At 38.3% G+C, this 12,880-nt stretch overlaps 1 protein-coding gene across 1 annotated transcript; it reads right to left on the minus strand.

Annotated features, from left to right (window-relative positions):
* Nucleotides 1-920: 920 nt before the first annotated feature.
* On the minus strand, nucleotides 921-1,941 carry LOC118143198 (RNA-binding motif protein, X-linked 2-like). The gene is given in 2 exon segments (XM_078332888.1): nucleotides 921-1,381; nucleotides 1,384-1,941. Coding segments are annotated over 2 exon segments (951 nt in total). The 5' UTR covers nucleotides 1,874-1,941.
* Nucleotides 1,942-12,880: the final 10,939 nt, after the last annotated feature.

The raw sequence follows: 12,880 nt of genomic DNA on the forward strand, positions 1-12,880 counted from the left end.
AAAGTAAGTTTTCATTTTAATCCCATCCCCAAGAATGAAATTGCTAGGTCATATGGTAAATGTATAATTATTTAAATTTATAAGAAGTAGACAAACTGGTTTTCTTTTTTTTCCCCACAGTTGTGTAATTCCATTTATATAAAATGTTCAGAATAGGCAAACCCATAAACAGGAAGTCAACTGGCAGTTGCTAGGGACATGGAGGAGAGAGTAAATGGGGAGTTCTTGTTTAATTGGTACAGGGTTTCATTTTGGATAAAAAATGGTTTGGTAGTAGACAAAGGTGACGGTTACACAACACTGTCAATGTTCAGTACCAAATACCACTGAACTGTTCTCTTTAAAATGGTTAACTTTATATTATGTGAATTTCACTTCAATACAAATTAATAATAAATACATTACAAGGAAAAATGTGAAAAGAGGCATATCAAACAAAAAAGTTTTAATGAAAAAGAAAAGATATTAAAAATTCTTTTAAACAGTAGGGTTTGGGCATGGGCTGGCTGATCTTAAAAATCCTATTCCATTCATTCATATCAAGTTGTCCAAACCTAGTAACTGGAAAGGTCCCACAATGCTGGGCTCTAAACATCTAACACAAAGACTAGAATTCTAGAATCATCTGATATTTTCCCTTTCTTGAAAATTCCATTTCCAACTGGGGTCTATGGCTTCAAGAGCCATATTTATGAATCAAAATTCAAGATACATACGCTGATACAAGAACAACAGATGGTATGAAGAATATCCAGGATATCTAGCTGTTGAAACTGCAGCCCTCTCAATGACTCTAATACTTAAGGGGTTCAAAGGATGCAGCCCCAGAAGTTTTAGATGCAAAAATAGTAACAACACAACTGAATTTGACTACATTTAAAAAACATAATTATTTCCAAATCTGAGCAGCTGAACAGTCTTCAGTAATGCCTACAGTCACTGGGATTGGAAGACTCCCGCTCCCGGGAACACTGGGGCCTTTTATGCCTATGGGATTTATCTTGGTTCCTACTTCTACTTCTATGACCATGCCCTTCACAACACCCATTGTGCCGGCTAGAATGTGTGTCTGAACTCCGTCCTCTGTCCCTATCCCTGGTCTTTTCTTCTCTTGTCTCCCTCCGACTTGAGGACTTGTGCTCGTGCTTGGGTTTCCCCTTCTTCAGCTCCCTCTCTAGGTCCTCTGCTGCACCAGAGTAGGCAGTCCTGGGGAGCTTCCGCCCCTCCCTGGGCTCTGACTTCAGAGCTCTCTCCAAGTTCTTGATGCTGTGCTTCTTAGGGCCAGGGTCATCCTTTTCCTTTACTGTCTTGCTTCTGCGTGATGAAGAGGATGGTTGCTCTGCCTGTACCTCCCGATCAGTTTTCTCTTTTTCTTTCTTTTCTTTTTGTGGTTTTTGTGCTTTTTTGTTGGTTTTTCATCTTCAGAGCTCTCAGACAAACTTGGTGAGGGGGTACGAACACCACAGCCCTTCTCCTGGAGCTCTCTGGTCACATCCATTTCTTCTGAGTCCTTAGGAGCCCTATAGTTAGACATATGATCTACTCGGATAGTTCTTCCTTTGATCTTGATCCCATTAAAATTGTCAAAGGCCAGAATTGTGCTCCTCTGGTCTTCATAGCAGAGGAAACAGCATCCTTCGGATTTCCCAGTCTTCTTGTCCCGCACGAGATTAATGTTAACAATCTCCCTATATTGTGAGAACATACAGATGATGTCCCCTTCAGTTAGTTCACAAGGAATCCCTCCCAGGAAGATCCAGGCACTGTCCTTGTACTCAAAGTGCCAGGACACCTTATCGGCCACCCCAAGCTGGACCTCTCGTTCATTCATCTCTTTGATCTTCTTCACCTTAGTTAAAGGGTTCATCTTCATGGGCTCACGCTCAGCATTCAGGTGTCAGTGCCTGGGTGAGACAAACTGGTTTTCAAGGTGGCTGTATCATTTTGCATTTCACCAGCAGTAAATGAGAGTTCCAGTTGCTTGGCAACCTCACCAGGATTGTCATTGTTAGGATTTATTTGTCCAGATTTGTTCTGTTTGTTCAAAGTTCTTATGGCTCTTCTTTTTGCCTTTCTGCATAAATCATTGAATCACTTTGTTCATATCTACCAAAATTTATTTAAGATTTTGATTAGGATTGCCATATGTGAGACTAAGTCCCTGGTGGAGAAGTACAGATTATGGTGGAGGATGCATGCGAGACATCTCTTAGATATTCCTAGAAAGAGTCAGGATAACTTTTTAAGGTGTCTTAAGTTAGCATGTACTATCTCATAGACTTCAACTTGAGACTTCTGCTTCTTGTCAGGATGGAATAACAGGTGCTGCATTTTTCTGACAAACAACTAAAATATTTGAAATAATATATTAAACAATGGTTTTTAAAACATTGGTATAAGCCAAAAAAGAATAATTATCCCTTGAGAAATGGAAAACAAATGAGGTGACTGTTATGCTTGCCTCAGTTTATTGCTTATGATGCATTTTCTGGTTTTAGTCATGGAAGAAAAACACAGAGAGAGCCCAAGTCTTCAACTGAAGCGATGCAGCTAGGAATCTGGGGATGCAAAGTCTGCTAAAATTTGAAGAACAGGGGAGAATCCTGCATGGGAGAGAATGCCAGAAATCTCCAGGCAGTACTTCTCAAATGTTCCAAAGAGAGCTAATCAACACATTGCATGCAAGAAAACTCCCTGTGGCAGGAGAAAGAGCCTCATAGAAAGATTAGCATAAACGGTAGCTGGTGTTCACACAGAGTCTGAAAAGTGCCTGTGGCCACCAACTGAAATGGAAAACTGCTAAATTCTGAAGGCACTGGGTTAAATACTCAAAGGATCTTGCCCGAGAAAAAGAAAATAATTAGGCTTAAACTTGGGATTGCTCTGGCCCTGCCTAACAAATCAGGAAAGCGAGATCCAAAAAATCAAGTGGTTCCACAATAACTAATTGCATCTGAGAACAAAGCACAAGAAGACTTACAGAAATATGGCAATATCTGGCACCCAACAAGATAAAATTCTTAATGTCTGGCATCCAATAAAAAATTAACAGGTATGCAAAGAAGCAGAAAAATATGACTTATATTCAAAAGCTCAGTCAATCAAAATGAACCCCAAACTTAAACAGATATTAGAAGACAAAGGTATAAAGGCAGTTATTATAACTGTATGCCAGATGTTCCAAAAGCTAGAGGAAAGATCAAGCAAGTTAAGTAGATACATGACATAAACAAGAAATCCAAATCATATTTCTAGAGATAATAGCTATACTTGGAGATTTTAAAAAATTCACTAAATAGAAATTATTGGCAGAGTAGATATTGCATAAGATATAACTAGTAAACTATGCAATGAAAAACAGAAAAAGAAAAAATGTAGAAAAAGAGGGGAATCACTGAGACGTGGAATAATTTTTATTGAAAACTGCAGAAGAAATAAGAAAGGATAAGACAAAAACATTTGAAGAAGTGATGGCTGAATTTGTATCAAATTTTATAAAGACCAAAACCTAACAGATCCAAGATGATCAATGAACTCCAAACACAAACGACATGAAGACAACTACACCAAAGCACATCGGAGTCAAATTCTCTGAACTGTAATAAAGAGGCTATCTCAAAAGAAGCCAGAGAATAAAAGACATGTTAAGTAGAGAGTAATAACGATAAGAATTACATCACATTTTTCAAGAGAAACAAAGTAGAATATTTCTCAAATACTCAAAAAATGCTATCAAGAAAAAATAAATTCAAGAATTCTATAGTCAGTGGAAACAACTTTTAAATAGAAACTTGAAATAAATACATTTTTAGACATACAAAAGCTGCAAGAATTAATCACCACTAGAGACAGACTATGAGAAGTGCTAAAGGAGACCTTCAGACATAATAAAAATACAGATGAAATGCACATAAGGAATAAAAAGTACTGAAGGCTGGGCACAGTGGATCACACCTGTGATCCAAGCACTTCGGGAGGCCAAGGCAGGAGGATTGCTTGAGCCCAGAAGTTTGAGACCAGCCTGGGCAATGCAGTGAGACCTCATCTCTCTTAAAAAAAATTACAAATAAAAAACAATTAACCAGGCACAGTGGCACACCCCTGTAGTCCCAGCAGCTACTTGAGAGGCTGAAATGAGAGAAGCTCCTGAGCCCAGGAGGCAGAGGTTGCAGTGAGCCAAGAGCTCACCACTGCACTACCTCTAGGTGACAGAATGAGAGCTTGCCTCAAAAAAAAAAAAAAAAAAAAAATTACTGGAAATAGTAATGTGTGTAAGAATAAAAGTACTTTTTCTTTTTCTTTCCTGTTTATTTAAATCTCTGTAAAGGATAACTGACTATTACAGAATAAATAATAATGTATCGTGGAGTTTAAAATATGCAGAAATAAAATATATGCCCATGATAGCACAAAAGACAGGAAGGCAGAAATCGAAGTATACTGTGGTAAGGTTCCCTTACAATATGTGTCATGGTTAACATCACTTGAAGTTAAGGTTAAACAGATATACTATAGATAAGTAAAAAATGTACAGTACAGTAAGTTAAATATGAATATTAAATATCCCCAATCAATTGCTAAAGTAACAAAAAATCATATCTAATAAGCCAATAGAGAAGATAAAATGGAGCTACAAAATAATCAATTGACAGAAGGCTGGAAAAGAAGGAGAAAAAGGACAGATAAAACAAATAGCAATATGGTATATTTAAATCTAACCACATAATTAATCACATATAATTAAAAAGTTTTAATATGTTCATTAAAAGACAGCTTTCAGATTGGCTGGAAATGCAAGACTCATCTATAAGCTGCCTACAATAAATATATTTCATTTACTTTTTATAATTTCAACTTTTATTGTAGATTCAGGAGATACAAGTGCAGGTATATTGCATGATGCTGATGTTTAGGATATGAATGATTCCCATCACCCATATAGTGAGCATAGTATCCAACGATTAGATCTTCATACCATGCTCCCGTCCCTCCCTCTCGTCTCTTTTAGTCCCTGGTATCTATTGTTGCTATCTTTATGTCCATGAGTACCCAATATTTACCTTTCATTTATAAGTGAGAACATACAGTATTTGGTTTTTTGTTCCTGTGGATTAATTTGTTTAGGATAGTAGCCTCTAGCTGCATCCATATTGATGCAAAGTATTCCGTGGTGTCTGTGTACCACATTAAGAAACAGATTTTAAATATATAGACATAAACAGGTTACAAGTAAAAGGATAAAAAGCTATGTACCATGTTAATATTATTCTAAAGAAAACTGGAGGCCAGGAGCAGTGGCTCATGCTTGTAATCCCAGCTCTTTGGGAGGCTGAGGCGGGCAGGTCATGAGGTCAGGAGATCGAGATAATCCTGGCCAACATGGTGAAACCCTGTCTCTACTAAACATACAAACAATTAGCTGAGCATGGTGTCACACACCTGTAGTCCCAGCTACTCAGCAGGCTAAGGCAGGAGAGTGCTTGAACCCAGGAAGCAGAGGTTGCAGTAAGCCAAGATCATGCTCTTGCACTCCAGCCTGAGCAACAGAGTGAGATTCCATCTCAAAAATTAAAAAGAGAGAAAAAACCTGGAGTGGATATGCTAATATCAGACAAAGAAGACTTCACAGAAAAGTAAAGTAAGCTGAAAATATAAGATTATTCTATAATGATAATGACCTCAAATTATCTGGACATAAAAACTCAATTCTGTGTACTTATAAAAGGGCTTCAAAATAAATGAAGCAAAAACTAATAGAACTGCCAGAAGCAATCGAGAAATCCACAGATGTAGTGATAGAGTTGAATATAACTGACAGAACAAGTAGATTATCAGTAAGGATATATAAACTTTGAACAATACCATAAAGTAACTTATCTCATTAACATTTATATGATACTGCATTCAAGAACAGCAGAATATATATTTCTTTCAAATGTTCATGAAACATTTATCAAAATAGAACATGTTTTGTAAAATCTCAAGTTCTCTGACCACAATAGAAATAAATTAGAAATTAATAACAGGAAATTTTGTCAAAAATTCCTGAGTATCTGGAAACTATACAACAATGTTTAACTCATGGGCTGTTTATGAGATCAAAAAGAAATGAGAAGATATGTTATACTAAACTGTAATGAGAACACATAATATAAAAAATTGTGGGATACCAGTGAGGCAGTAATTAGAGGAATTTATAGCACTCAATGTCTATATTATTAGATAAATAAGAAAGGTCTTAAATCACAGACCTCAACATCCACCTTAAGTAGAAACAATAGTAAGTTAAACTTTAAATAAGTAGTAAATAGGACAAATATTGGAGTGGGAAATGAAATAATAAATTAAAAGTTGATTATTTGAAAAGATTGATGAACTTGATAAACATATATCCATATTTATCAGGAATAAAAAAGATACAAATTACCAATATCAAAAAAAGAGGTAACATAACTACAGATTCTACAGATATTAAATGGATAATAAAGCCATATTATAAAGAGATTTATGCCAATAAAGTTGACAACTTTAAGAAAATGAATAAATCCCCTGGAAGACACAAACCACTAAAGCTCTCTAAGAAGAAAAGATAGCCTGAATAGCCCTATATTTATCAATCTAGTTGAATACATAGTAAAAACTCCAAACCTTCTTGACTTCATTGGTAATTTTTTACCAAACATTTAAGGAAGAAATAATACCAATTCTGCACAAACTTTTCCAGAAGCGGAAGCATGTGGCATTCTTCTCCAGCTCATTTTGTGTAGACAGCATTACTCTTATGCTGAAACCCAACAAATATATTACAAAAATAGAAAACTGAGCAATATCCTTCATGAACATAAATGCAAAATTCTTAAACAAACTTTAGTAAGTCAAATTAAAACAATATAGATTTTAGAAATATGTTATGGCCAATTCATGATTTTCCTAAGCAGGGTTGGTTTACCATTTAGAAATTTATCAACCCAATCTATCATATTACAAACTAAAAAAATCAGATAATTCTCAATACACTCCCCAAAAGCATTTGACCAAATTCAATATCCATTCCTGATTAATTTTTTTCTCAACTTGATAAATGGCATACAAGAAAAGTCTGTGGCTGACTTTACACTTAATGGTGAAGGACTAAATGCCTTCCCCCAAAGATTAAAAAAAATAAGGCAAGAATGCCTATTCTCTTCATGTCTATTCATCGTTACTCAGAGTTTCTAGCCAGTGAAACCAGACAAGGATAAAAAATGCATTAAGTTCAGAGAGGAAGAAGTAAAGATGATGTTTATTCACAGATAACCTGATTACCAATAGGGAAAATCTGAGGGAAATATAAAAAAATTACTAGAACTGTAAGTGAGTTTAGGAAACTTGCAGGATACAAAATCAAAAGACAAAAGCTGGCTGAGCATGGTGACTCATGACTGTAATCCCAGCACTTTGAGAGGCCCAGGAGGGCAGATCACAAGGTCGAGTTCAGGACCAGTCTGACCAACATAGTGAAACCCCATCTCTACTAAAAATACAAAACATTAGGCAGGCATGGTGTTGTGTGCCTGTAGTCCTAGCTACTGTGGAGGCTGAGGTAGGAGAATCGTGTGAACCGGGAGCCGGAGGTTGCAGTGAGCTGAGATCGAGATCGCGCCATTGCACTCCAGACCAGGTAACAGTGAGAGATGCTGTCTCAAAAAAAAAGTAAATGTGTTTTATTACTAGCAATTACTAGAAATTGAAATAAAATATCATTTATAACACCACCAAAATTGTGAAATATTTTGGATAAATATGACAAGCAATGGGTAAGACATGTACTTTGAAAATTATAAACCATGCTGAGATCAATTTTAAGAGATTTAAATAGAAGGAGAGATATATTGTACTCTTGGGTTACAACTCAACTGGGCTTCTACCACTTCTGTTGGCAGCACTGATTTCCCTAGCAAAGACTTTTTCTTACCATTATTGCTTGTCCTAACAGGAAAAACCTTTTAGGTTGAACAAACATCTACATGTACCCCCTGAATGTAAAATAAAAGTCGAAATTACAAAAATAAATGTGTTTCCTGTAGGCAGCTTATAGTTGTCTTGCATTTTCAGTCAATCTGAAAGCTCTTTTAATTAGGCTATTTAAACTCTTTAATTTCATGTGATTAATTACATGGTTAGATGTAAATATACCATCTTGTTTGTTTTATCTGTCCTTTGTTCTTTTTTCTGCATTCTTTCAATTAACTGAATATTTTTATAGTTTCATTTTATCTTCTCTATTGGCTTATTAGATATGATTTTTGTTACTGTAGCAATTCCTGGGGATATTTAAAATATTTGACTTGCTACAGTATACATCTTTAACTTATATTTAGTATATCTGCTTAACTTTAACTTCCAGTGATGTTTTACCGTGACACATTGTAAGAGAATCTTACAACAGTATACTCCATTTCTGCCTTCCTGTCTTCCAGTCGCCTGTGGATAAAGCAGACTGCTGGCACCAAGTTACCTGCCTATGCTCTGTTGCAAAAGAGGTGGAGCAAGTGAGACTTTTAAAAATGTTGACAAGTTAGGACTTACCCAAAATTAGAAGAGTGTTCAAAAATATTGAGCAGCCAGAAACATGATGCACTTCCCATATAGGCCAAATACTAGCATAAAACATAAAATTATAGGACATGATCTGCATTTTAAAATAAATTTCCTACCTTGTAAGTATAGGAATCCGTTTGTTAGTCCTCAAGACAAGAAAAGCCTATGTTTTAATCCAGAAAGTATGCCTATGCCCATTTCCATATTCCTCAGATTCACTGGAAAAAGATTTCCAAAAACGTGTGCATAGGTCATCATCAGGAAGACAAAATACAGAAATATAACCTAAGAGAAAATAACCTAACCAAAATACAGAAAAATAACCCAAGGGATGACTTTATAAAAAGCCTAAGGAGAAATACTCTATTTCTCTTTTCCCTCTCTGCATTGGTTCCCAGGGAGTCATAAAGAAAATAGAGAGACAGACTCCCTGTGATCACATGCGCAAACACGAACCACCTCGTTGGAAGTCTTTCAAGAAGAACTAGTGCTTGGTTCTGAGGGATTTTCCTTTACCTGGTTTCCCAGGCATTTTTTTTTTCCTTTTTAAAGATTTCAGAAGTCCCAGGAAAAAATTTCAGATATCAAAGGCGTTGTTAACATTGCTGTTATAATTTAAGGCATTATTGGCAGTCATGTGGAGCAAATAAGCAAGCAAGCTTTGAAGAAAAAGCACATTTCTTCATAGGTGTCTTGAATTTCTAAAAGAATACTTTTTAATATAGCTTTATGTGGGTATAGCTTAAAAATATACAATCTGTTTCTCTAGGCCACCACAAGAACAGGGATTTAATAGGAATACACACACAGAGACACACACACAAATGTACACATATACATATGTACAGATGGCCCCTGACTTAACGACGCAGTTACCATTGGGAAAATCCATCATATGTTGAAAATCTCATAAGTGGAAAATGCATTTTATACATCCAACTTGCCAGAAATCATAGCTAAGCCCAGCCTACCTTAAGCATGTTCAGAAAACTTACATTAGCCTGTAGTTGTGTGAAATCATCCAACACAAAGCCTATTTCATGATAAAGTGATGAAAATCTCATGTAATTGAATACTGAAAGTGAAAAACAGATGGTTGTATGAGTACTCAAAGTATAGTTTCTATTGAATGTGTATCACTTTTGCATCACTGTTAAATCAAAAAAATCTGAAGTTGAACCATAATAAGTTGGGGACGATTGGTACACAGTATAGTATTTATATAATTCTGTACGCACACTCCATTACAGGGCTTTAATCCTTCATCTAAAGAGCATTTATCTTAGTCTGTTTCTGCTGCTGTAACAAAATACCATAGTCTGGGTCGTTTATAAGGGTTCTGGAGACTAGGAAGTCCAAGATCAAGGAGATCAAGGCACCAGCAAGTTCAGCATCTGGTGAAGGCTTGTTCTTGGCTTCAGAGATCGTGCCGTGTTGCTGTGTCCTCACGTGAAAGAGCAAAGTGTCAAAGAGGCTCCTTCCAGCTCTTTTGTAATGGGCATTAGGTGAGCGCCTTCATGACCTAATCACCTCCTAAAAGCCCTGCTTTTTAAGACTATTGCTTAGGAGATTAAGTTTCCACATGAATTTTGGAGGGACACAAACATTCAAATCATAGCAGCACTCTTTGCTACCCCTTGAGGAGTCCAGCTCCAGGCCAAAATCATCTGCATGATCTTTCAGGTCTGGCTGTAGACATTCACAAAAGCTTTGCCTGGCAGGCCTCATGGGGGGAAGCTGCCCTCCCCTTCCCAGACCTGGGGCACAGGGAGTGAGTGCATTGCAGTTTTCTGAAGGGAGTTGCAGTCAAAGACTCATGGCCCTAGGGTCCACCATGCTCATTTGCTTTCTCCTTCACTGAAGCGCTCCTCTACTTAGCTGTGTTACAAGAAGAGATCAGTAGTGCAGCTTAGCACACACCTAGAGGTATTTTATTTTTCCACTGTGTTTTCAGGAATGGCTTTGGTCTTTTCTCTGACTTTGAAAGAGACCTCCTGTTGGAAGGGGGAGGGGGTGACTCGGGCACTTTTGTCCACTCCTATCCCTTCCTGACCTCCTTTCTTCCCACCCATGCTTTCATAAAAAGGCAGGAGGCTTTTGTTCAGGACTCCTTAGTGAGATGATCTCCCTTGGTCTGCACAGATCCTCCTGATGCTTGCCCAGAGCCTTTCTGTGGGGCTCTTTTTTTGCCTCTTGCCTGTACTCTGCAGTAAGTGAGTAAAGCCTGCATTGTCACTCCCAGCTTGGCTTGTTGTCCTAACTGGCCACGATACACTTGGCTGTTTAACACCCCCTCCTCAACTATATCCCAATTACTTGTGAAGCTCTGCAAAGATTCCCTCATGTAAGGTTCTCTCAACTGCCTTGTGCAGCTTGTGGCTTCCTCTTCTCTGGTTCCCTGTCTAGCCCTGGGGAATAAAAACTGGGAAGAGTTCCCTCCTAACTGGATCGCTGCTGGTATTGGTGCCATCTCCCAGGAATTGTGCTCCTCCACTTAGCTGGCCTACTGTATCAGATCCGCCCTGTGGACAACAGGGATATTGCTAGTGCTGCCTCTTTTCAATGGTTCTTCTAGTCTGCTCTGTCTGCTGAGTTTTCTTGGGAGGAAGATTCTCTCCCCCAGGAATCTACACACCAGTATTGAGACTCACAGCACAGTTGCTTTGTTTGCTTAGTGACTAGGGGTTTTATGCAGTGACTCTCCACTTAACTGGAATAGTATTTTGGGACCCTGACACAAAGCAACTGGGGTAAGAGGATCATCTGAATGATAGACATTTATTGTTCTCAAAATGTCTCCTTCCCTGCTACAGCCCAGCATCACTGACCTCCTTTCTGGGAATGGGGTGAATGCCTGTGTAAGACTTTCTTGGCCACTGGTGGTTGCTGCTGTTCATTGACTCCCTTGATCTCCATTCCATTCCCCAAACAGGAGAAGCTGGAAAAGCTCAAACTCTATTTCCCAAGGCTTCTTTATCTAAGGTTCTGGATTCCAGGCAGGGCTCACCAGCCAGACACATGAATTGGATGGCAGAAGTGAGGCGAGACTCATCTTCCTGCCAGCTTTGGCTGTGCTGGCAAGGAAGACTGCATGAATTATGGTTGCTCTGCACTGGCAATCTCCTGCTTTCTGGAGGTCCGGGGCACCTGCAGCAGCTCAGCAAAGGTGTAGCACGATTTGGAACTCAGAGCTCCAGAGGCAGCCTCGAAAGCTGTGGCTGGCCTAGGAGTTCAGCTCTGTATTTTTTGTATGTCATTTCTGGAGACTCAGATCAGAACATTTTCCTCTAGATCCCACAGTGATTTTGTGAGCACCCAATTCCTGACAGCCTATTACTGCTTTCGCAAGATACCCAGAGTAATTTTTGTTTGTTGCACTGATTTTGACAGATACATCACTCTTATCAATAGACCCCTGAGATGCAAGTTTAAACTCAAGCTGGAAGAGACCCTGTTTCACCTTAACCCACCCATACCACATGGGTAACTAGTTCTCCTTTGAAGTATATTTTTTTCCTGCCCAGCTATGAATAGTACATGTCTTCCGATGGTTCTTTAAGAAGATAAATCGCTTCAAAGTTCAGAAATAGTTGCTGGAGAACAGTTGCAGTTGTGTACACTTCTCCTTTCATCATTGTAACGGGATCTTCCTGGAGGGCATTTTGCCTTGCATTTCTCATTTGCCATGGTCTTTTACACACAAATCTGAGGATTAAGTCAAGACGCGTCTTATTTTTTTTTTTTTAAAGCAACTGCAAGTGAAGGCATACATACCTAATGATTATGTTGGTGGTTTGGATAATGTTTCAAATAATAACTTCCTCCAAGGTAAACTCCATGTGCTGTACAAATCGATGGATTTTTGTTCTGCCAGAGAGAAGCAGGAGAGTCAGGATTGCCGAGTGCGGACTCAGTGCCTCTGCCAACATTGCAGCTCTGTGGCAGTTCTTTCTGAGAACTCTGCCTTAGGTGCTTCTGCAGCAGTGTCAGAGGCATTTTTACTATTTGGTGCTATATTCAATTAATTCACAGAAGGATAAAAATACAGCTTAAGATGCCGGAATTTTTTTGACTGCCTAAGTCTCTGGCCAAGGTTTCTGTTCTGGCAGATTAAAATGACATGACTGCATCAGAAGCAAAACCGCAGGCAAAAAAGCAGGGAAGCCAGGGAGCTCCCTCTTTTGAGGGAGTGAAATGGTGTGAGATTTTCAATTTTATGTAGTACCGCTCTTTCCACACTACATATTCTCAGACAGCATGGGTATTTTGGTATGTAACCTGTCTGCTCAATGACTTCAGC

The sequence above is a fragment of the Callithrix jacchus genome, chromosome 7 (genome assembly GCF_049354715.1).
Source record: "Callithrix jacchus isolate 240 chromosome 7, calJac240_pri, whole genome shotgun sequence".
Classification (NCBI taxonomy): Eukaryota; Metazoa; Chordata; class Mammalia; order Primates; family Cebidae; genus Callithrix; species Callithrix jacchus.